Genomic DNA, 24,024 nt, shown 5'->3' on the forward strand with positions numbered 1-24,024 from the left:
CGGGTCATGTCTGGTCTATGGAGGGTCCAGGCCCTGCCAGGCCCAGGGGGCCAAGAGGACTTAGTTACGCGTGGCGGCGGCTGAGAGGCGTGATTGCCTCACTCGTACCTCATTTTCATGGGAGGAAGCATTGAGAAAGAGGAGCTGGGTGTTCAGCAAACTTTGCTTATTCAAAACCTCCAATCCCAGCTGGGCCCTGCCCCACCTTCAGCTCCCACTTCCAGGGGCGTCCCAGCCTCCTCAGCCCCTGGAAGAGACTCCCGTGCTTTAGAGGCCACCTCTGCAGAGGTCTCTTCCCCTGGGAGCTCCTGACACCCTCCCCTCAGGCTCAGCCTGTGCACCAGGACCCCATGTGGTCCCCATATTGTTCCTTCTCCAGCCCCTCAGCTTCATCCGACCAGAGACTACTCCTGGGACTGAGAACCCCTGCCCACCACCACCAACACCCCACCAGCCCAGGCTCCAAGGAGACGAGGCCTCAGGAACCCGCCCCTCAGTCCTGAAGAGCACAGAGAAGGAAGCCCTGAGCAGGAAGTGCTGAGACACAGGCAGAGGGCGGGGGCTTTGGGGAGGGGAGCCTAACCTCCCTGGGCAGCAGCAGTGACCACAGCTCCCCCCAACGCCCCTACTGAAGGCAGGTGGGAGGAGGCCGATTTAAAAGGCAGACGGGCCTCTGGCCAAAGCATTCAGCTCTGCCACCAGTCACCAGCCGCTGCTATCCCGGGGGCTCTAAGACTATCCGACTTCCGGACCCGCTCAGGACGGATGCCATGTGAGCCCAGCTTGGCGCACCTCCAGCGGGCCTTCCTTCCTTCCCTCCTCCTGCCCGTGTGTGCCTGTACAGCCTCTCCAGAGAGGGACACTTAGCACCATGTCTCTCCTCAACCCTGTCCTGCTGCCCCCCAAGGTGAAGGCTTATCTGAGCCAAGGGGAGCGCTTCATCAAATGGGACGATGTGAGTGGGGCACTGGGGTGGTGGCGCCCTGCGTTAGGGGCTTGGTGGGGGAGGGGGCTGGTTAATGTCTGCCCCGTGTGGCGCCAATGTGGCTTGGCCAGGCAGCAGATAGGAAAGCCTGGCAAGGGTATGTGACCCTGAACACTCACCCCGGGACAGCTGGGGCTAGGGCTCTGTGTCGGGATGGGATGGGAGGATGTGCCCACTGGGGTGCTCTCAAGGGAGGGACTCTCTTTGCATTGGGGTCTGTCGTCCCCCAAATGCCCAAGACAAGCAGGGGGCATCCTGATCTCAGCACGAGTGGGAGCAAAGACCCCAAAGCTGTGGCAGGGCCAGGCCTCTACTCCTAGCACAGATGCCCTACTCTTGCTCTTCTCCATCTGGCCCTGCCTTGGCCCAGGGAGGGCCCATTCTCCCCCGAGCTGCTGCGGGGCAGCCATAAAGTCTGAGGGGCACCCTAAGGGAGAACCAGAGGCTTCTGCTCCCAGGGGCCTAGGAAGGAACTGATCGACTTCTGCTTCTGCAGGCTGCATTCAGCTGAGCTCCTGTTGGCAAGGAAAGGGGGAAGCCGCTGTTTTGCCCTGTCCCTCTGTCTCTGCTGTCTTTTCCTTCTCAGACTGGGGCCTGCTTCCCAGACTCTGGGCCTCCTGGCTTCTGAAAATGTTGGGACAGGCCAGGGATTCCCTTGGGCAGGCGAAGAGAACATTGTGGGGTCCTTTATGAGGCTGCTGGGCAGACCCATGAACTAATCACAGTGGGCTGGTCCTGAGAAGGAAGCTGGAAGTCTCTTGGGGGGAGAGGAGGCCCTTAGGACTGGCTCATTCTCCTCACTGGTGTGATGAGGGGATTCTGGGTCTGTGAGTTAAGGCAGCCTGGGGCTCTTGGCCATTCAGGGCTGCACTAGGCTGAGTAATCTGGTTGCCATGACTATGGGTAGGAGGCCCCTGGTGAGACGATTTCTGCTTCCCTACGAGTGGTGTGGGCGACGTGGCATGGTGATGACAGGTCCCAGGAGACTATGGAATGAGGGAAGTGGCTCAGAATGAAAAATGAAGTGGCCTCTCTCAGTTCCTCTGGGAAGTGTGTGTAACCTGACTGGGCAGAGGGTCATTAGGGGTGGGGACACGCTCTATGGCCTTCTCTGCAGGCCAGTGCCTGTGTAGCTGGGTGCCCCACTCCCCTCCCTGACACAGGGCACGGCATGGCCCAAGAATCCTGACTCCAGGATCAGGAATCTCCTAAGCCTAGTCACAGGGCATGTGTGCCTGTGAGACAGGGCTCTGCTCAGAATGCCTTTAGCCCAGTTGGCCAACGACTTGAGTACGTCCTGCCACGTTGAATAAGCCCGAGGCAAAATATGTAACCAACTCCCAGCTCAGTTTTGCCTCCCATTGTCCCTTCACAGTGTATCTGGTAGGAGAAGCTCTTCTCCTGCTCGTGGAAGGACACTCAGCCAGTCACAAGACATTCCATTTGCTTCTGGATAATAGACAATCCTAGGATCACTTTTCCTCATAAAATGCAGTCTTATTTCAGAAATGAGTGATAATTCTGAACTCAAGTCTTGGATGATGTGTTCTGCCCTCCTCCTTCTAGGAGTGGTTTATGTGGGCTGTAGGTGTTCTAAGATTGGTGGCAGGGGTCTCTGATCTTCCTCCAAGCCCTCCTCACCATGGGGTGCAGGCAGGGAGGTGGAGGGGGTAGCAAAGTTCTTAACTGAACAGGTGCTATCATCAACGGGCTCCTGCTTTCTGAGCCTCGCACAATGTTGGGCTTAGTCCTTCTCTGGTGGACATTTTTGAGGCTTCTCCTCAAAGTGAGGAGACCCTTGCCCACCGAGCTGGTGGTCCCTTACATAGGGATCCTTCTGCCATCCCTGTTTTGGGAGGTCACTCAAAATTACTTCTTCAGGTCCTTGGAATCCAGTTACCACCTTCAGTTTCCTGTAGCTTTGGACTCTGCCCCTCTTTCCCACAGGACCACTCTGAACCCCAGCACATACACTCTGTTCACTGCACCAACACACCCTGGGGTTTGGGCTCATCGAGCACAACCAGGGTCTCAGTGCCTCTGACACTCGGTTTCCTGGGCTGGAGTCAGCTCCCAGTCTACTTTGCCCCACAGCTGCAGGGGGGACCAAAGCTTTCTAAGTATAGTTGAAACCCCTCACTACACTTAAAGTGAGGGGTCGGGGGCACTTGGATGGCTCAGTCGGTTAAGCATCTGACCCTTGATTTAGGCTCAGGCAATGATCTCAGGGTTGTGAGATCAAGCCCTGCGCAGAGCTCTGTGCTCAGTGGGGAGTCTGCTTCTTGCTCTCTCCGCCTCTCCCTCCTCCTCCTGCTTGTGCTCATGCCCACACACTCATGCTTTCTCTCGAATAAATACATAAATCTTTAAAAAAAAAATAAAGTGAGGGGTCAGGCACCGCCAACCCTCCTGTGGGGAGGGCAGAGAGTGGAGCTTACAAGATAGTTCTCTCCTAAATTAGCCTCCTCACAAAGTGTTTTTTACCCCAGACTCTAACCATCCTTGACCTGAGAACTTTTTTTTTTTTTTTTTTTTACCATTTCCTTTGTAAATTCTGCACATTATTTTGTTTGGTGGGTAGCAACGACCATGTCTTGTTGGAAACTTCAACTTCATTATCTTGTTTTATATGCATACGAAGACCATCAAAATGAAGGCGAGCCTGTGCGCTCTGTGAGTGGAATGGGAGTTTAGAAGCTAGTGCGGTGATCATTCCCAGGCTTCTTCAGCAAACAGGGAGCCCTGAGCTCATGGGTCTAGCACACAGACTTATAGCTTAGCTTAGCTACTGCACAGGCTGGTTTCCCTGGAGTCCACAAGCCCTCGGGGATTTTTATGGATAGGCTTCTAGCTGTGCAAACCACATACAGACCAGTCTAGTGTGTTTCATGGAAGGCTTTTCAGAAGAGGGGAGACTTGGGGGCTCTCCGAAGGTATTTCAGGCAGGGGAGGGCTGGGTTCTTAGGCTTGGAGGTGGGAATGCGCTTGGGGTCTGTGGGAGACCATAGACATGGACTGGATGGATTGGCTGGGGATGGGTTCTTTGGGGAGTGGTTTGGGGAGGCAGGGATGGGGCCTGTGGGAAGCCAGGTAGCAGGTGTAGGGCCTCGCGTGCAAGTGCAGGAGCTGGGCTCTTAGCTTTCACTGTGTTGAGTTCTTCTGAGGGGCAGCACTGAGTCTTGCAAAGAGACATTCTACCACTTTGGCTGAGCCGTGGCCTTTGAAAACAGGGGGAGGTGGGGGCTGAGACGTGTTTGGGGTCTAGAAGGAGAACCTCTATTTGGCATTTAGAGGAGAAACTTCTCTTTCAGAAACGCTATCTCTAATTCTCTCCCCCTCCTCACCCCTGATTCAGAGGTTTTAAGGCTTGTGCCTAGCCCAGAGCTCTGGAGAGCAAAGAATATGCCTGCAGAGTCCCTGGTCAGCCGCCTCCCAGGGAGATGGTGAGCTCTGAAACCCTGGCCTGGGCCAGGGAAGCTTGGCCGGAGGTCTCAGAGCTGAGAGCTGACCCTTTCTTTTTTTCTGTCTTTTTGTTGTTGTTGTTGTTTCTTTTCCTTTTGACCACTTCTGTCTATAGGAAACTACAATAGCCTCCCCAGTTATCCTCCGTGTGGATCCCAAGGGTTACTACTTATATTGGACATATCAGAGTAAGGTGAGGCAGCCCCCTTCCTGAGCTCCTGCTGATGCGCTCAGTCTAAGCGGCCTTTTGATAGTGCAGGGGTGGAGGTGTGAATGCCCCGGGAGTACACGATGACCTGGGAGGGTGGCTCTGGGGCAGCCTCTGCTCCTGTGGGCCGGGGCTATTTGCCCTGGGAGAGGGAAAGGAAAAAGCCTATTTCTCTACCTGTGGTTCTGGGAAACTTGAGGGCTCAGACAGATCCAGAAGGGTCTCAGCACCAATGTAGGGAAGGGAGGGGGAGCTTGGGACGAGTCCAGGAGAGTGTGGGCAAAATCGCAGGCCACAGCTTCGGAGTCACTTGTGTGGCCAGGGAAGGAATGGACAGAAGAAGGGAGGAGGCTCACCATGAACAGGGAGAACCTGATTGGTGGGAAGGGAAGGTTGGGGTCCACCAGAAAGTCTTGGCTTCTACAGAAGGCAGTCGGCCAAGATGTGAAGGGGCGTTGGAAGTTCCCTCCTCTCTGTTCTTCATTCTTCACTGACCTTGTTGTCTACATCCCTTCTTTGCTCCTGCTGGGGCATGCTCCAGGAGATGGAGTTTCTGGATATCACCAACATCAGGGATACCCGCTTTGGGAAGTATGCCAAGATACCCAAGGTAGGCGGGCCCAGTGGCAGCCCAGGCTCAGCATGGCCACAAGCTCCGTGGGGAGAGAGCAGGAGTCCCTGTGGAGGTAGCAAGCCTGATCTCTACAGCAAGGGGAAGAGTTCCCAGGCTGGGCAGCAGCCTCCTCCCTGAGTTGAGGCAGGGGTGTGGCTGCCCCTGAGCTTGCCAGAGCTTTGGTACCAGGGAACCGTGAAGAGATGTCATGTGGCCAGGTCCTGCCCCCAGAGCAACTCAGACTACCTGGGAGTGTGGCTTATGCCCACCGCCCTCCCCGTCCCACTTGCCTGTATTTGTCTAAAGCCGGCAGGAAAATTGGAGGAAGGGGTTGGCGGAAAGCAGGCTTCTATGAGACTGGGAGCTAAGAATCCATCTCCAAATGGAAAATGGCAAACATGATACTCAGCACACCCAGGCTGGGTGCTGGCTTCATCTCTTCCTGTGGGCTCTTAGCTCACACTCTAGCACCTGGATTCAGGGAGGCCAAGATGCTGAGGCCCATGGGGGATGGGATTCCACCCTAGATGGCCACCGTTCTAGTGCGGTGGGGAGAGATGGGGAGAACCGCAGTGGAGAGGGGACAGGGGCACGCTTCTGATCCTAACTGTGTCTCTGCTTCCTGCAGAGCCAGAAGCTCCGGGACGTCTTCAACATGGACTTCCCCGACAACAACTTCCTCCTCAAGACACTCACTGTGGTGTCTGGCCCTGACATGGTAGACCTCACCTTCCACAACTTCGTCTCCTATAAGGAGAATGTGGGCAAGGTGCGCCGGAGGGTGTGTGGGAAGGTGTGTGGCGCAGGTTTGGGGCTGGGCTCCTGGGGTAGCTCGGGGTTCCTGCAGGACAGGCCTGGGCTGCAGGGGGTGGGGGCATCCATGTGTGGCCAGGGGTCTCACTGCTGTGCTCTGGGGTCCCGCAGAGCTGGGCCGAAGATGTGCTGGCCCTCGCCAAGCACCCACTGACGGCCAATGCCTCCCGTAGCACCTTCTTGGACAAAATGTAAGTGCCTTTGTGCCCAGCCTCTGTGTGCCTGGCATCCGCATATGGGGCTCCACGCACCAGCCCCAGGGCCTTGATAAGCCACTTTCCGCCCCACTAGCCTCGTGAAGCTCAAGATGCAGCTCAATCCCGAAGGGAAGATTCCTGTGAAAAAGTGAGTCTCCCCAGCTCTCCCACTCCCCACACTTCCGCCCAGCTCCTCGAAGCCTTCCCTCTCCAGGTCTGACCCGGCTCTTTGGCTCCTGAATTTCTCTGCTCCTTTAGTTTTTTCCAGATGTTTCCTGCTGACCGCAAGCGGGTAGAAGCTGCCCTCAGCGCTTGCCACCTCCCAAAAGGCAAGGTGAGTGGTTTTCCCGGCCCAGCCCAGGCCCTTCTCTGAGCTGGCCAGGCCCAGTTGGGGTGGTAGGGCCCAGCCAATAGCCCAAAAAGCCAGTTAACCCAAGAGCACTGGTTTCTGATACAAGGCACAGAGACAGATCCCAGGGAGTGGGGATGAGGTGCCTGGGTCCAGAGCAGCTTGGTCTTTACTGCCTACGCCTGGGTGGCTACAGAGGGCAGTGGTTGGTGGACTGTGTTTAGAGCAAGCTCCCGGGGTGAGGAAGGGGTTAGCTCCGCAGAGTGTCGGGGGAGGGGAACAGACCCACGGTTGAAGCTGCCAAGACCTAGCCTTTAGCTCAACCCAGGAAAACATTATTTTTTTTCCCTTCTGATTAAATGACTTTTAATTACAAGAGGTAGGCTGGGTCACCCCATGAGGGACCTTCTGTGGATTACAAAAAGGAGCCCTCTGGGCAGATACAGCCCTGAGCCCAGGGATTGCGCCTGGCTAGGGAAGTGGATCTCAAGGCCCCTGGGCCCCCTTGGCCAGAGCCTGTGTATGGGGTACCACCTGCACCCCATGGGCTTTTGCCTCATGATAAGAATTTGTAATTTGTAAATAAAACTAAGACCTCATCCGTCACCTGTCCACAAGGGGCCCAGGAAGACTCCTCCCTCTTAAGTCACAGCTCAAGCATTCTGGTGCCCTCTTGATGTTGAAGGTCACAGGAACGCAAGCATGAGGGTGGAGAAAGGGTGGGAATGGGCTCCTGCAGACAGCCCTGCTGCCAGGACCTCTACTACACTTCTACCCTCCTCTCCTGCCTTCTGAGCTCCCACCTTGGCCATCCTTCTTACATGTCAGCTCTCCTTGTGTCCCAGTAGAAGTCACTGACCCCTCTTCGCTTGTAGCCAATGGGTCCAAGATCCAGTCTTAGGGAGATACGGTCGGGCTCTCTTGTTCAGACCCTCTGCTCTAGCTCCAAATTAAGCCTGATGTTACCCTTCCAGATCCTGGACTATGTTTAAGGGGCTTTTCTGGGTTGGAATGCAAAGACACAGATGCCCTACAGACCACTAATCTCCTTGCAGTTTCTTTCTGTAAAGTTGCCTAAGCTGGACATCACGGACTACGTGACCTTTGACGTCAGGCTTCAATCCTTTAGCATAAGGGTTTCAGGGTTCTTCCGCGCTGTAGTCCAGATCGGCACGTCGTGCCTTTTCACCGCTGAGTGATATCCTGGGATTTGGAGTTATCGCCTTTTGCTTCCGTGTTCATCAGCTGATGACCTTTGGGTTGTGGCCACATCTTAATCATTTCGAATAAGGCTGCTATGAACCTTTGAGTGCATAACTTTGTCGGGATGTATGTTTTCACTCTCTATACCTAGAGGTAGTATAGTTGGGTCACATGGAGACTCTATATTTAACGTTGTGAGGAACTGCCAAACCATTTTCCAAAGTGACTGACCACTGTACCATCATACCGACAATGTCCGAAGGTTCCTGTCTCCTCAACGACACTTGTTATTGTCTGTCTTTTTAGAATCGGACTTGTCCTGTGGGAGTGAAGTGGTATCTCCTTGTGTTTTTGGTTTGCGGTTCCCAAGTGACTAACGAGATGGAGGAACTTTTCATGTGTTCACTGGTCATTTGCATATCTTCTTTGAAGAAATGTCTGTTCAAATCTTCTGCCTGTCTTTCCCCTGGGTTTTTTTTTGTCTCTTTACTGTTGAGTTGTTCCTTCCTGGATATTTGATTTGCAAATATTTCCCCCTCTTCTGTGGACTGTCTTTTCGCTTTCTTGATGCTATCCTTCGAAGCACAGAAGTTTTTAATTTGAAAAAAACAAAACAAAAACTTCTTAATTTGGATCAAGTCCAGTTTGTCTTTTCTGTGGCTGCTCCTCGTGCTTTCTGGGGCCTCCAGCCACTACTGTTGAATTGTCTATTTGCCCTTCATTGCTGTCAGGCTTTGCTCATGCATTGCGGGGCTCTGCTGTTAGGTGCATTGTTTCTATTCGAGATGCCTCTTTTGGAACATCTGTCCTCTATTTTAAAAAGAAAGAAAGACGGGGCGCCTGGGTGGCTCAGTGGGTTAAAGCCTCTGCCTTCGGCTCAGGTCATGATCCCAGGGTCCTGGGATCGAGCCCCACATCGGGCTCTCTGCTCCGCAGGGAACCTGCTCCCTCTCTCTCTCTCTGCCTGCCTCTCTGCCTACTTGTGATCTCTATCAAATAAATAAATAAAATCTTAAAAAAAAAAAAAAAGAAAGAAAGAAAGAAAGAAGACCACCCACAGCTTTGGCAGACCTCCTTACTTCTAACCCCTTCTTCTTCCTTCTGTGGTTGTTCCTAGTTCTGATCCTGCCCCAGCCAAGGGACTAGCCAGTGTCCAAGTTCAGGGGCAAGACAGACCAGCTCAGCATGTTCTCTGCTCAGCAACCAGCCCCTTGAAAAGTGGGTGCTCAGGAGCCAGCTCCATGCTGCTCTGCCTGCCCTGAGCCCTCCCTCTGACAGGCTCTCTTGTACAGGTCTGGGCCTCATTTGTGGTTTTTAGCATGGAAAATGTGGGTGCAGCAATGATCAGGTCACTCTTCCCCCAGAACGATGCCATCAATCCTGAGGACTTCCCAGAATCCGTCTACAAGAGTTTCCTCATGAGCCTCTGTCCTCGACCAGAAATAGACGAGATCTTCACTTCCTAGTGAGCTTCCGTGGCTGGGCTGGGCCTGGGGAAGGGCTGGTGGCTAAAATCCCCCTTGCCTTGCTGGGAATTAGGTGGCTTTTCTGGAGAAGACGGTTGTCCGTGCTCTCTAGCCCCGGGTTGGGGGGGGGCCACAGACCTGTGCCCTCTCTGGTTTGCAGCCATGCCAAGGCCAAACCTTACATGACCAAAGAACACCTGACCAAGTTCATCAACCAGAAACAGAGGGACCCCCGTCTCAACTCTCTGCTGTTTCCGCTGGCGCGGCCTGACCAGGTGCGGGGCCTCATCGACAAGTATGAGCCCAGTGGCATCAACGTGCAGAGGGGTGAGGACTCAGGGAGACCCTCCCCTCTGTGGCCTGACCCGCCCTGCCCAGGGGCTGCAGCCCTGACAGCTCTCCTCTCCGGCCTCTGCCCCACACCCCCAGGCCAGCTCTCCCCTGAGGGCATGGTGTGGTTTCTCTGCGGGCCTGAGAACAGCGTGCTGGCCCAGGACAAGCTGCTTCTCCACCAGGACATGACGCAGCCCCTCAACCATTACTTCATCAACTCCTCACACAACACTTACCTGACAGGTGACCAGGGTGACCTCGGCGTGCTCTCTCCTCTTGGGGTGGGGGTGCGGCTCCTGTTCCCCTGAATCCATCCCTCTGCGGGGCGAGCCCGCGGGCTGCAAAAGGACAGACAGTGTGGGAGTGGGCAGGGGCAAGCTGGACCGGCCTCTCCCCTCTGCTCTGGTTCAGCCGGCCAGTTCTCTGGCCTGTCGTCGGCCGAGATGTACCGCCAGGTGCTGCTGGCCGGCTGCCGCTGCGTGGAGCTGGACTGCTGGAAGGGCAAGCCCCCTGACGAGGAGCCCATTATCACCCATGGCTTCACCATGACCACAGACATCTACTTCAAGGTCAGACTCGGGGCAGGCATGGAAGCTGGTGGCAGTGGCACTAGGGAAGGGCCCCAGGGTAGGGATTAGGGGAGCGGGTGAAAACAGAAAAGGATGGCTAGGAGGCCTCAGATCAGTGAGGGGACTAAAGGGGACCCGAGGAGACAGGGCCAATGGGGGCCCTCCAGTTCTCTGTATGTTGAAACTGGGGAGTGCAGAAGGGTGCCGCTGGGGGCAGGGGTGGAGTGGGGTGGGTGAGGAGGGACCTGGGCCACTGACCTCCTCCCCACCCAGCCCTCTTCTCCTCCAGGAAGCAATTGAAGCCATTGCGGAAAGTGCCTTTAAGACCTCCCCCTATCCTGTCATCCTGTCATTTGAAAACCATGTGGACTCGTGCGTATCAGACCAGACCTGTTCGGCCTCCTTCTCTCCCCTGTCCCCGGCCTCCTTCTCTCCCCTGTCCCCATCTCCTGCCTGCAGCTGCTTTCCCCCAACCCTCCCCCACCTCTAGTCATGCCTTGCAGCTCTCCCATCGCCCAGGGTGTGCATACAAGTTCCTCAGGACCTCAGGCTCTGCTGCCTATGTCCCTACCTCCCTGCGTCCTCAATGAGATGACCTGGGTCAGGGGTCCAGAAGGATGGACAAGAGGGGGTGGAGCTGCTGAACCCTAAGTCAGTTCTGCTCCCTGCAGACCCCGCCAACAGGCCAAGATGGCTGAATACTGCCGGATGACGTTTGGGGAGATGCTGCTCACAGAGCCCTTGGAAAAGTTCCCAGTGAGTGGACTTCGCTATGGGACATCTGGGCCTGGGGGCAGGGGGCCTGGGGCAGCGTGGTGACCAGATTAAGGAGGCAGATGTCCCCAGAGGATGTTGGGATTTATCTGGGAAGATTGTGGGGCCAGGATCTTATCACTTACCATGTGTCAGGCACTGTGCTGGGCTTTAAGGGGCCTGTTAGTGACAAAGACACAGTCCTAGCTCTCAGGTCACTCACCTTTAGTGGGGACACAAACAAGTAACCAAGCCATCGCAACCAGTGGCTGCTATGGGAGTACCTGGGCATCAGGGAAGGCTTCCTGGAGGAAAGGATGGCAAACTGGAATCCAAGGGGTTACTGGATTTATCTTGATGAGAGTGAGGAAATGGTATTCTAGGCAGGTGAGGGAGAAGAGTGTTGTCTGAGGAACTGGGTAAGTTGGGATGGCAGGAGCACCACACAAGATGGGGGAAATTGTGGGAGGCAAAGCAGGGCAGGAGAACAGGCAAGACAGACGGAACACAGCTTGGGAAGAAGGAGCTTAGGCTGCACCCTGAAGGCATGGAGATGGTGCTGACCATCTCCTCTCTTCCACAGTTGAAACCAGGCATCCCCCTGCCAAGCCCTGAGGATCTCCGAGGCAAGATCCTCATCAAGAACAAAAAGAACCAGTTTTCTGTCCCAGCAACCCCCAGCAAGGAGCCGGGTGGGGGTGCTGAGAACAGCTGCCCACCCAGTGCCTCTGTGGGAGAGGACCCAGGTGAGTCAGCCTGGGTGGCGAGGGGTCGGGGTGTGGAAACGCCTAGAGGGGGAGAGAGGGGCTGGGCCTGGAGGCCACGTGTAGGGACTGTGGTCCCAGTGCTGATGGATGTGCGTGTGGCAGTGTGGGCTGGTGAGGACGGGGCAGAGCCGGAGGAGGAAGAGGTGGAAGAGGAGGAGGAGGAGTCGGGAAACTTGGATGAGGAGGAGCTCAAGAAGATGCAGTCGGATGAGGTGTGTAGGGGGCAGCCCCGAACCCCTCCTGCTGTCCCCAGGGCGGAGCCCTCCAGGAGCTGGCATGGGGCCACCTCCCTGGGTTGCCCTCCTCTTCTCCATCCTCCCCTCTCCTCCCTAGGGCACAGCAGGCCTAGAGGTGACAGCTTATGAGGAGATGTCCAGCCTAGTGAATTACATCCAGCCCACCAAGTTCATCTCCTTTGAGTTCTCTGCCCGTAAGTGAGCACGTGGTGGGAGGAAAATGCTAAGCTGGAAGCTAGGCTGGACTCAGGAGAAGGCCCTTGAAAAGTATGTCCTGACAGCAGAGCAGCTGGATGGGTGGGAGGAAGGGGAAAAGGGATTCCCCCCTTCCTTGGACGTGGGGGCTCTATTTATAGAAAGAGCCAGCAGAGGAGGCAGGCAAAGGGCTTTTTTAAGTGGCAGTGGCTCCTAGCTTCCCTGTGCTGTACTGAGGAACTTGGCACCAATCAGAATGCTCTGTGACAGGCAGGCCACTTAGGACAGGCCATCTGAACCCTACTGGCCTGGGGCTCCTGCAGCCTCCTGCAGGCTCTGCGGCTCCCAGGGGCCAAATGGTGCCTCGGGCTGGACCACGCCCAGGATCGCTGACCCCGCCGGGCATCAGAGCTCCAGAGAAGGGCCACAAGGCAGAGAAACCGGCCAGGGTTCATCTGCCCCTCCCTCGCACCCCTCCCTCTCTGTGTGCACCCACGCTACTTAGCTTCACTGCTCTTCTCAGCTGGGCGTGCCCCCGACGTGGACACCTCTTTCTACACACACTTGTGCAGTGTAGGCCTCTACCACACTGACTGCTAGGGCCTGGAACCCGCAGTCTGCAGCCCCCACCTAGGCCCACCCCGGGCATGCCTGCCCCCGCCACCCGGTGTACACCTCCCACCCATGCCCCCAACCCTCACGTTTCAGCCAAAGCTTGCGCGCTCACCCTCTGCACATCCTGCCAGCTTCCTGACCCCCTGGGCTCCCCTTCTCTGTGCCATCCCAGGCTTGCGCCCCTCACCCTCCAGAACTGTGGCCACACCCCCTCCGCGTGCATGTCTCCCGCCCATATCCTTCACCCCCAGTGCGCCATTCCCCACCCAGACTGCATAGCAGTTTGGCCTCTTCAATACTCGAGCCTGGGGGGATTGCTAGGTTGAAGGGATGTCTGCGCTGGAGGGAGCTACCCCAGAAGGGGGCAGGGAGGAGGGCGGGGGTGGGTGGGGAACCCACCTGACAGCCCCCCCTTTCTCTCCCACACAGAGAAAAACAGAAGCTACGTCATCTCGTCCTTCACAGAGCTCAAGGCCTATGACCTGCTCTCCAAGGCCTCAGTGCAGTTCGTGGAGTATCCTTGAGGCCTCTCTAGCCAGGGTCCCCAGGTGGGGCGGTGGGGTGGGGAAGGCCTGGGGACAGGGTGCACAGAGGGAGCTGCTGGGTCCTTCGGGGGTGGACGGCCTCGGGCTAGCTCCTCAACTCCCAGGTAGCTACAACAAGCGCCAGATGAGCCGCATTTACCCGAAGGGCACACGCATGGACTCCTCCAACTATATGCCCCAGATGTTCTGGAACGCCGGTTGCCAGATGGTGGCCCTCAACTTCCAGACAATGGGTGAGGGTACACTGAGGCCCCTAAGAACCTGCACCCGCTCTCTGCCTCTCTTACTTTCACCCCATTCCTGGGGGGTTGTCTTTAGAACAGACCTGGAGTCCCGAGGTTGGCTGAGGCTGTGGTAGCACATGCGGGCATGTGAGCGGTTAGGGATATAAATGCCTTGGCTCATGCCTATATGATGGCACGTGTATGAGTGCGTACACATGTGATGAGGCCAGAGTGCTGGCCCAAGTTCTGGCTGCTGTGCCTGAATGAGCCCACAGAAACCCTGGCTTCACTGGCCTCAGCCTCCACTGTGAGTAATGGCCCGACCGTGGCCTTGCTTCCGCTAACTTCCACCTGTGGAGCCTTCCTGAGAGATGAGACACCCTAGAGAAGCAGGTTGGGTCATGAGAAGCCCTCATCATTCTAGTCCACCCAAGCTTCCCGTTCCACAAGACGGGAGAGGCTGAGGGACATAGGAGATTGAGACTAGGTGTAGACCTGGGGCTGGGCCTTGCTCACAGAGTGCCCTTGTCTCCCGCCCCCCTCCCCAGACCTGCCCATGCAGCAGAACATGGCATTGTTTGAGTTCAACGGGCAGAGTGGCTACCTCCTCAAGCATGAGTTCATGCGGCGGCCGGACAAGCAGTTCAACCCCTTCTCAGTGGACCGCATCGACGTGGTGGTGGCCACCACCCTTTCCATCACGGCAAGCCCCTGAGACAGACATGTGGCCGGGAGGGCTGGGACACAGGAGCTCTACTCCTCCACTCCCAACCCCCTCCCCTGATATCCTGAAAACTTCAGCCCAAGCCAGTTCTCACAGTAGAGAGTTGCCTTGGAAACTGCCTCCTCCTCAGCACTGGAGGCTGCCTCTTGGTCCCCATGGAAACCAAGGGGAAGGGCTGAGGCTGGGGTGGGGGAGGGGAGAAGAGTGGGCAGAGTGGGGCTGCAGGAGCCCCAGGCCCTCGGGGAGGGAGGGTGCTGTTTTCCTTCCTTGCTTGGGGAGGGAGGTGGGGAGGCCCATGCCTCTTCCCTGAATGCTGGAAGCACCTAGTGGCCCAGAGCTTAGCCGAAGTCCTTGAGCCACATGGCCCCAGCTGGATGGGGTTCTTCACAGTAGCCAAGAACAGGTGCTTCAGCTCCAGGAGCTAGAGGCTCTAGGTTAGAGGCAAGAGCTCTGGGTGGGGGGTGGTAGAGAGCTGAGGCTGGCCTCCCGTGGGTCCCCAGGTCATCTCTGGACAGTTCCTGTCGGATCGCAGTGTGCGCACATATGTGGAAGTGGAACTCTTTGGCCTTCCCGGGGACCCCAAGAGGCGCTATCGCACCAAGCTGTCACCCAGTGCCAACTCCATCAATCCTGTCTGGAAGGAGGAGCCTTTTGTCTTTGAGAAGGTGGGGAGCTAGGGCGTGGCAGGGGCTGGGATCTGTCCCCACTTCTTGGCCTCTACTCATAGAAAAGAGGAACTAAATAAAGGTCCTTGATCGTTCTGCTCTCCCTATCCCTCGCCCTGTGCCCTCCTGATTTTTAAGAGTCCAAAATTCACATTTACTGAAATTTACTTGCTGAACAATTTTATGTGTGAATCTGTGTGTGTATGTGCACACGCAGGTGCACGTGTGTTCACGCACGTGTGTGTTCATATTAGGATGAGAGGCAGAAATGTGAACTCCCAGTCCAGGATACAGAGTCCCAGTCCAGCAGGGGTCTTTTGTCCTGATTCGATACTCATTGGCAAGGCTGTTCAGGACTGTCTGCACCAGGACCCCCAAGCCCTGAGCTGCCTAGCCGGCACTTCTCCCCTGTGTGGACCAGCCATGGCATGAGCTAAGAGGATGCCTATGTGTGTGGCCTAAGAGTGTGCCCTCTGTCCTCACCAAATCTGGTAACACCTGCCATGTTCTTACACTGACACTAAGACTTCTGAAACCAGGGACGTGGGCAGCTTGGCCATCCTCTCCCCTCCCCAGCTTGTCCTGTCCCAAACTCTCCCTAGATCTTGATGCCTGAGCTGGCATCCCTCAGGGTGGCTGTACTGGAGGAAGGCAACAAATTTCTTGGACACCGCATCATCCCCATTAATGCCCTGAATTCTGGTAAGGATGGAGTCCTTCTTTGCTGTTGCTAGTCAGTCTGAGACCAAGGCCAGCATTAGGAGCCTGTCCCGGGGCTGCAGCAGCTTCTGGGGATGTCCCTGAGACCTTACCTAATCCTCTCACGTATGAGGACTGGGGCAAGAAGAGGAAACTGCCAGCAGTGGGGCCTCTGCCACAGAATGCCTATAATTTTCTGGAACTACCTGGGCAATTTACCAAGGAACTGATACTTATGGGGCACCTAAGATGAGTTATAGGTCTATAACACTTTCTTACTTAATCCTAACCATAACCACATGAGGGAGATCCTATTCACCCCATTTCACAGCTAAGGAAAATCTCAAGAGCTTTAAAGGAAACTGCCCAACGTCACATAAGGAGGAAGGTACAAAACCAGACTCAGACTCTGGTCTCCCTGCCTCTAAACCAGAGGCCTTGAGTACTGGGCTGCTCCTGCAGTGCTGGGTGGCCTTGGGCATGGCTTACCACCCATTCCGTCCTGCCCAACAGGCTACCACCATCTGTGCCTGCATAGCGAAAGCAACTTGCCCCTTACCATGCCCGCCCTTTTTGTCTTCCTGGAGTTGAAGGACTATGTACCTGACACCTGGGCAGGTAGGTGGTCCACTCCACCTCCTCCTCCTCAAGCCAGCCTCCAGAGTTGGGCATGACAGGATAGCCTGGGGGTAGGTGGGATGGGGGTGCCTTCCAGGGACAACTCCACACCAGTCCCATGATGCCCCTATGCACCCAGATCTCACTGTGGCTCTGGCCAATCCCATCAAGTTCTTCAGTGCCCATGACAAGAAGTCTGTGAAGCTCAAGGAAGCCATGGAAGGTCTGCCTGAGGTCTGTGCTGCCTGGTCCAGGAGCTTTGCCCTCTCAGAGGGAGGATGAGGGAGGGGGCCAGGGTCCTAGGCTGAGAGACAGAGAGAGCTGTTGGAGCCTGTTCTTAATCTACTCTCCCTACACAGAAACCCTTCCCACTTGGGAGTCCAGTTGTCCGCCCAGTCAACGGGGCGTTGGCCTCAACGAGCAATGGGTCTGCAGGTATGCACCGTAGTATCCTCCCGCAGACTGGAAGGGCCTCGACCTCTCCAGCGGTACCCACAGGAACATCCCCCCAAAACACACTTTCACTTGGGATGCAAACGACTGCTGGGAAAGTGCGCTGCAGGGGGACTATACTGCCACCCCCCCACCAGGGGTCGGGGAGGAGCAGGTCAGAACCAACCCCCCATCCCCACTCCGGGACCCCTGTCAGCCCACCCTGTGGCTCTTGCAGCAGCTGGGGCCAGGGCCAAAGAGGAGGCTATGAAAGAAGCTACGGGTAAGGCCTGCTGAGTCCGAGTGATCTTGAGAACGAGCTTGGGGGATGGTCCAGAACCCCGTGGGGTGGGAATGGGGGGCTCCCGGGCGGCGCGCACCTCACCCCGGCCCCCGCAGAGCCCCAGACCGCCAGCCCGGAGGAGCTGCGGGAGCTGAAGGGCGTCGTGAAGCTGCAGCGGCGGCACGAGAAGGAGCTGCGGGACCTGGAGCGGCGCGGCGCGCGGCGCTGGGAGGAGATGCTGCAGAGGGGCGCAGCGGAGCTGGCCGGGCTGGGGCCGCCGGGCGCGGGGGGCTGCGGGGGCCGCCGGCTCGGCCCCGGCAAGGGCTCTCGCAAGAAGAGGTGAGGGCGGCGGCGGCGGCGGCGGGCTCAGCCTTCGGTGGCGCCGGCGGGCGGGGGGCGGCCGAGGGCTCAAGGCTGGTCCCCACGTGGCGTCCGCAGGACCCTGCAGTGCGAGGAGGCCGCCGGGGCAGCGCCGGGCAAGGGCCGCGAGGGCCCCGAGGGCGCGGACGCGCGTGCGCGCGAGCTGCAGGACCGGCTGGAGCTGGAGCTGCTGCAGCAGGGTGAGGAGCAGTACGAGTGCATCCTGAAGCGCAAAGAGCAGCACGTGGCTGAGGTGCCTGCACGGGGGGTGGGGGGGGGCACAACCCAACCAACCTGCCCCCTGCCCCAGCCTCCGCACAGCAAAGGGCTTCTCTAACTAAGCTGGTCCCTGCCCTGCCCCGCAGCAAATCGCCAAGATGATGGAGCTGGCCAGAGAGAAGCAGGCGGCAGAGCTGAAGACCCTCAAGGAGACCTTGGAGACGTATGATTGCCTCCCACCCATGCCTGACCCTCACCTCCCACCGGGAGGGCTCAGGTTCCACAGAACATCTCCCTGATGTTTGTCTCTCTGTAGTGACACCAAAGAGATGAAAAAAAAGCTGGAGGCCAAGAGGCTGGAGCGGATTCAGGCCATGGTCAAAGTCACCCCTGACAAGATGGCTCAGGAAAGGTGCGCCCTTGACTCGAACTCCAGGGCCAGTCTGAGCAGAGACCACATTAGGTGGGAAGGGGGTCTCCCTGCAAGTGGATCCTGACTCGTTTCCCAGAGATGTGCCTGTCCCCTGGCTCTGGAAGGTCACCCCATTTCTGTCGCCTCTGATCAGAGCGTTCTCCATGGGCCACAGAAGCCATCACTCTGAGCAGAGAGAATTTCAGGGAAAACTAATCATACAAACAGGGTTGTGAAACTTTGGGACAGCAGCTGCCTGCTCTGTATGCCGTGAAGGACAGTGTGTTTAGTGAGGAAGCCCTCTCCTCAGACAGCCCCTGGAGCTCCCAAAGACCCCTTAACCTCCTCCTTGGCTTCCCATGATTACCACCACCGGCCGGCCCCCCTCCCACCCACCCTCAGGCGGTATCTGCTCCTATGGTAGAGTTCTCATTTGGTCTATACCCTGAAGAGACTTGGTCATACCCAGCTCTTCCTAGGGGCCTCTTGCCCTCTCTGAAACTCTGATCACCCCCAACAGACTGAAGAGAGAGATTAACAACTCTCACATCCAGGAGGTGGTGCAAGTCATTAAGCAGGTGTGTAAGAGCTGTGTCTTTCACACACACACATACATAGACACTCACGCTCTACATAGAAGGGATGCAGTGGTCCCAGGCTTTTAAGTTATCTTCAGGAGGCACACAGTCTTGAGTGGCCCATGCAGTGGGGGATGGGAGGAGGCAGTGAAGGGAAGGTGGAGCTCCTGGGCTACCCCAGGGTTCTGGCCTTTGTGTGGAGGTTAGGGTACCATCCTAAAGAGATCTGTCTCTGGCCAGCTGCCCTGGATGGAAATGACTGGGGCTAGCTGGCCAGGGGAGGATGGGATTGGTGTGGGTGGGTATGAGGGAGTGAGGGGGACTTCCTGAGGCTCCAGGGAGTCAGAAGAGGAAGTAAAGCCCTGCTGAGAATGGACTTAAAGCTCTCCTGGGACTATTAACAACAGTAACAGAGCTGGCTGAGCTGGGGTGCTTGGGAGGGGGGCTCTATGGGGTCTGTTTACTGAATCCAGACCTTGTGTGGTACGCTTAAAGCCAGGAACTGTCTCATACAGTCCTGCACAACCCAACAAGACAGACTATTATCTTCATTTCATACATTTAAAAAGAACTGTTCAAAGGTTAACAAATTCGCCCCAAGTCTTGTTGCTGGATAAGGGACTGTAGCTGGATTCTGAGTCAGGTTGCCTGTCTGGGCTGTCCTGATTCCCTGCCTCTCACTCCCACCCAGATGACAGAGAACCTGGAGAAGCACCAGGAGAAGCTGGAGGAGAAGCAGGCAGCCTGCCTGGAACAGATCCGGGAGATGGAAAAGCAGGTGTGACAGGGACTACCGCCCTGCCCGCCAGGAGAGTTGGCCTGCACTGGGGAGCTGCCAGTTAGGAGATGGGTGGGGGCAGGAAGGGGATTCACCCCTCGCTGGTGGGCTGCAGGTCCTCATTCCTGCGGGGTCCTGGGGCCCTTTAAGATGAGGCAGCTCTACAGATCTCTTTGCTTGGTTGGGATCCCCTTCTCTGGCAGGCTCCCTGATGGTCTCCACTACCCCTCACCACCCCAGTCTCCTGGGAGATCTGAACAGACTGGGCATCTCCTTTTTGGCTATCCAGGGGAGGGAGAGTGGGCAGGTGGGCCCCTCCTGAGCCAGGTGGTGGTCTTTGCTGTCCCTACAGTTCCAGCAGGAGGTGCTGGCAGAGTACGAAGTCCGGATGAAGAGCCTGGAGGCTGAGGTGAAGGAGTCAGTGAAGGCCTGCCTCAGGAACTGCTTACCCTCTGAGGCCAAGGACAAGCCTGAGAGGCCTTATGAGGCCTTCAGGGAGCTGTGTGACCAGGACCCACTCACAGCAAAGGCAGGCGCCGAGGAGAGCCGCCTCTGATGCCCCTATCCCACTGGGACATTCTGTAAGGACATTCACTCTTCTCTCGGATGGGGTTCCATTCCCCCAGGAGGAAAGGCCCATTCTAAGGCTGTGGGAAGCTGGAGCTCTTTTGAACTCTGGAGTCCCTTCCTCAACAACCAGGCTAGAGGAGGAGGCAGGAAACAGGTACCATCAGGGCAGGGGCCCATCTGAGGTTTCAAGGTCCTTTCCGATCTGACTTCCTACTCCTCATCCTTCTTCTCTGCCTCTGAGTAAGTGTCTCACATTTGTTGAGGGCAAAAGGATATGGACTGAGAAGTAGGAAATGGGGTCCTGGCCCCACTCTCCTTTCCCTAGTGTGTTACCTGTGGTGCCCCACTCTGGACTCTGTGTCCTTTCCTGAAGGGTTAGGCCTAGCTGTCTGGAGCCTCCACTCTAGCCCCTCTAGGTCAAGCAGGACCAAACTTCAAACCCTTCTGCTGTAAGCCCCTTCTCAGACCTGTCCTGAGTCGGCCACCTTGTCAGTTCCCTGATACAGAGCCTGTCCGAGCTCCCTGGGGACAGCTGCTTCCAGGATCCTGGGCTGAGGTCCCTTCCCTGGCCTCCTGCCTGTGGGGGATGGGAGGCTGACATGGAAAAGCTGCCTCAGCTGTCTGCGGAGACGACTGGGCCTCTGGCTAGTAGGGAGGTCTAAGGAAGGCCTTTGGGGGACTCTCCTAGGCCTGGTGGGGGGTGGGTACATCCTCAGTATGTACCCCTGCTCAGGCTGCCTAATAAGGTTAGAATCATTTTTCTCTCCTATGAGATTTATTTATTTTTCTCCTCCTCACTCCTACTAAAGAGAACCCTCGTCCCAATAGTTCCTGCCTAAGCCTGGCCTTTGTTCTACAGCTGAGAAATGGGGGGTAGGATGGGAGTATGCTCCCGAAATGAAATGGCCTGGGAGAAAAACCCTTGGGGAGCTGAATCCCAGGGTGAGGTCCCTTCCAGAGCCCAGTGAAATTGTCCTGCTTCTGGGCCTGAAGGGGATTTGCTTCCCTTTCTGTCAGCTCTGATGCCACAACCACTGGAAAATGAGGTCACCCCTCTTCTCCACCCCCCACCCAGACGTGGCCCTTCCTTGTCTCTACCCTCAGGGCTATAGCAGAAGAGCCTAGGGCAATGGTGTTGTGAACCTCCAGGCCACATGGGCCCCTTTAGGCAGGTGTAACAACGGTCAGATTCTACACCAGGTAGTTATGGTTGAATCCAACACTTGCTCGAAAGGGGTTTGTGGGCAGCTGTTCACTGCACCTGTGGCGTGATCCCAGATCCCAAATGGAAACAGGCACTGGCTTGGGAGAAGGCAGGTGGGGATTGATTCTGGGAAGAGGTTGTTTTCTCATTAGAGAGTTATTACAAATGCTATTAGCTCTGAGGCTTGTGCCTTCGGAAAATAAACGGAACCACCACCACTACCCTCCATCCCTCTGGGGCCCTGACCTCTGGGATCCTAGCGTTCCCTGGTTACAGGTTGGGACTAGGGGCCCTGCCCATTCACAGTAGTAAGGCCTGTCATTGACACATCTGGTTTGCACACGCACTGGCTATAGCCAAGGGTGGGATGCTTGAACCCCAGAGCAGTGCCCTGTCTTTAGCTCTCCTGCTGGGCACTCAGTTGCCCCATCTCCCTGCCAGCCCAGGGGTAGAGCCTTACAGGAATGATGATCCAAGCTAGAGGAATTCACTGACCCAAGCACGTGGGCATAAGCCAGAGCCAACACCGAAGAGAGCCCACTGGAGAGTCCCCAGCTTCTGCCAATGACTGCTGAGGGCAAGGAGACCAGACCAGGCAGTCTTTGGGCCCCCAGGGTGGAGCTGGGAAGCCCAGGAATGGGCTAGGAGAGCACAAGAGGCTGGGAGCTTCCCAGGAGGCCCAGATACCCACCTCTCTGCTTCCTGTACTCTGGAAAAAGGGCGGGGTGCCCCCCTGGGAAAATGCTGGAGTCTTTGGGCCCTGGAGATGACTTCATCTCTGGCTGCAGGGGAAGTGCTGGGGAGGAGTTAATGCCTTCCCTCAGGGCCTGGGGTAGGTGAATTCCTGTTGTGTACCCTTGGAGCAGGGGCAAGGTTCCCTGTCCACTCATTGTGCCTCAGTTTCACTTTTTACATTAAGGGAAGGGTTCCTACCCCCTTCTCAGTCCCATTGCTGACTCAGATACCAGAGTCCCCTGCTGACTCACCCCATCCCCTGCACCCCCAACTCCTCCCCAGCTCTCTGGATCTCCCAGCCATGTGCCACCAGGCCCAACCCTGCTGAGCTGGTGCAACGTGACAGGCTGAGGGGGCTGGTGATACTTGAGGAGGAAAGAAGGGGGTCTGGGAGGGGGGTGGCCAGCGGCAGACGGAGTGACAAACTGCAGACAGGAGCCTAGGAGCCTAGCGTAGCGTGCCTCTGGGAAGAAGCCCTTTTGCCAGCCTGGGGCCTGCAAAGGGTGAGGCTCCGCAGGTGGAGGGGAAGTGAGGGGGGAGTGCCGATTGTGCGCCTGCCTGCTCCCTGCTGCAGCTCCTTCTCCTGTCAGCCTTCGGCTCCTGGCTCCCTAAGCGACAGCTTCTAATTCCGGCTGTCGGGGCCTCAGTGCTCTGCAGCACAGGCACAGCGGTTCCCCCCCCCCCTTTCAGTTTTGCTATTTCTTTTCTGTTCAGAACGTACTGAGCCTACGGAAAAGTCAGAGCAAAGGCTCTGGGGCCTGAGGCCTGCCACCATCCCATCCCACCACAGGCCTGGCCGGGCTGGGGGTACCAGTTGGAGCAAATGCACTGGTTGCTCCTTCCGGAACAGTGGCCAGCAGGGCACTCTGGGCCAGGCCACGGAGAGGCCCTAACAGGGACCTGCTTGGGCTCCTCAGCTTCCCTGCAACTGTCTCCATCCACCCCAGCAGGAGGGACACAAATGAGGCAGAGTTGTCTCAGAGAAGCTCACAGAGGAGGGGCCCTGGTTCTTTAGGACCAAGCAGGCACCCATGCCATCTTCCCACTGCTTTTCTCCTCTCCCTGCACTGGGTCACCTCCAGTTTGTCAGGCTGGCCTGCCACACACGGATTCCAGGGTTACCTCCTTCTCTGACTCTGGAAACAGAAGGAAAGGAAGAAAGCAATTTCCCTCATGCTGCAGAAAAGGGCAATCGATTCATGAAGGGAAGGAAAGCCTTTCTTCTGCTATCTGAGTAGAAGGAGAGCTTTCCCGAAACCCTCCTGGGGTTGGATAGTCTGTGCCCCCCCAGGGTGACACTCCAGGTGAGGCCCCCACGTCTTGGGGTGAGATGTGGCTTTCTACACTCTGAATAACCTAACCGTACAGCTCTTTCCCTGACACTGTCTAGCTTCATCTTGCCTAAAGCAGGCAGAGCTAGTACTCTGGGCTTCGTTTTGCTGAGACGAAGGCCTTCAAGCTGGGACTTAATTCCGAGGTTAAAATGCCATGCCCTTTCCGTGGCACCATGAGAGAAAATCAGCAGAGCAGGGGGATTAGAGAACGCAAAAATGATAAAGGGGGTAGGTGCTTGACAGTATATACAGGCATACATCACATGCACTGTCCCCCCGCACCCCGGAATAGAGGGAAGTGGGAGACCCTGCTCCATGGCTGGGCCCAGGATGCTAGGTGGGCATCCCTGAAGCCTAGGAGCTAGAGAAAGGCAAGAAGCCTGCAGCACAGGGCCCTGTGTGCTCTTCGCCACTCACCTATCTGGGCCCACTCTCTCCTTCCCAAAGGTGAATCCTCTCCTTGCCCAGAACCTTTTCCCAGATAGCATCTTATCATGGCTCCGCCCAGCCTCACGACTTCCCCTCATTTTATATCTTCCATAGGAAGGTACTTGGTAAAGCAGACCTCAGTACTGTCCCCTAGAGGTGTTTTTCTTGCTTCCATGTCTTTGCCTCAGGAACCCTGTCTGGAATGTCTTCCTTATTTCCTGGAAGCCAGATCCTCCCACATCCTTGAAGACCACCTCCAGATTGCCCCAGAGCCCCTCACACCCAGCTCTACCTTTTCCTCTAAGCAGAGGCTTGGTTTTGTTTGGATATAACAGGTGTAGCCAGCCCTCTGCTGATAGCCTCTACATTTTTATGCTGGTCTTGTCTTCCTGCTTGAGAGGGATGGTCTCTTCTATCCAGAACTGAGCTTCTGCTTCTGTGTGTCCTACAG

The 24,024-nt window shown here is 56.5% G+C and overlaps 1 protein-coding gene and 1 long non-coding RNA gene across 5 annotated transcripts; one reads left to right on the forward strand and one right to left on the reverse strand.

Moving 5' to 3' along the window:
- Positions 1-744: 744 nt before the first annotated feature.
- PLCB2 (phospholipase C beta 2) lies at positions 745-21,293 on the forward strand. Of its 4 annotated transcripts, none has more exons than XM_032856852.1 (32): positions 745-955; positions 4,563-4,640; positions 5,197-5,265; positions 5,897-6,037; positions 6,193-6,272; positions 6,373-6,426; positions 6,537-6,612; positions 9,195-9,295; positions 9,457-9,623; positions 9,726-9,872; positions 10,041-10,198; positions 10,488-10,570; positions 10,870-10,954; positions 11,535-11,697; positions 11,821-11,930; positions 12,052-12,148; positions 13,194-13,278; positions 13,418-13,542; positions 14,082-14,236; positions 14,758-14,922; positions 15,525-15,624; positions 16,135-16,239; positions 16,379-16,473; positions 16,599-16,674; positions 16,910-16,954; positions 17,071-17,293; positions 17,393-17,567; positions 17,680-17,756; positions 17,850-17,945; positions 18,466-18,523; positions 19,215-19,301; positions 19,654-21,293. In XM_032856852.1, the coding sequence occupies exons 1-32, from the start codon at positions 872-874 to the stop codon at positions 19,855-19,857; spliced, it is 3,564 nt and encodes a 1,187-aa protein (XP_032712743.1). In that variant the 5' UTR covers positions 745-871; the 3' UTR covers positions 19,858-21,293. The 4 variants fall into 4 exon arrangements, 3 of the variants coding, with proteins under 3 accessions (XP_032712743.1, XP_032712742.1, XP_032712744.1); XM_032856851.1 differs by having other exon boundaries at positions 757-955; positions 16,913-16,954; XM_032856853.1 differs by lacking the exons at positions 18,466-18,523; positions 19,215-19,301; positions 19,654-21,293 and having other exon boundaries at positions 757-955; positions 17,393-17,514; positions 17,850-17,867.
- LOC116867277 lies at positions 8,472-23,655 on the reverse strand. Its single transcript, XR_004382578.1, has 3 exons — positions 23,562-23,655; positions 9,866-9,967; positions 8,472-8,640 (listed from the first exon to the last, which is right to left on the reverse strand). It is a non-coding gene; the product is annotated as an uncharacterized LOC116867277 (long non-coding RNA).
- Between the last annotated feature and the right edge of the window lie 369 nt (positions 23,656-24,024).

This window comes from Lontra canadensis, unplaced genomic scaffold (genome assembly GCF_010015895.1).
Source record: "Lontra canadensis isolate GAN:19392208 unplaced genomic scaffold, GSC_riverotter_1.0 scaffold12, whole genome shotgun sequence".
Taxonomy (NCBI): Eukaryota; Metazoa; Chordata; class Mammalia; order Carnivora; family Mustelidae; genus Lontra; species Lontra canadensis.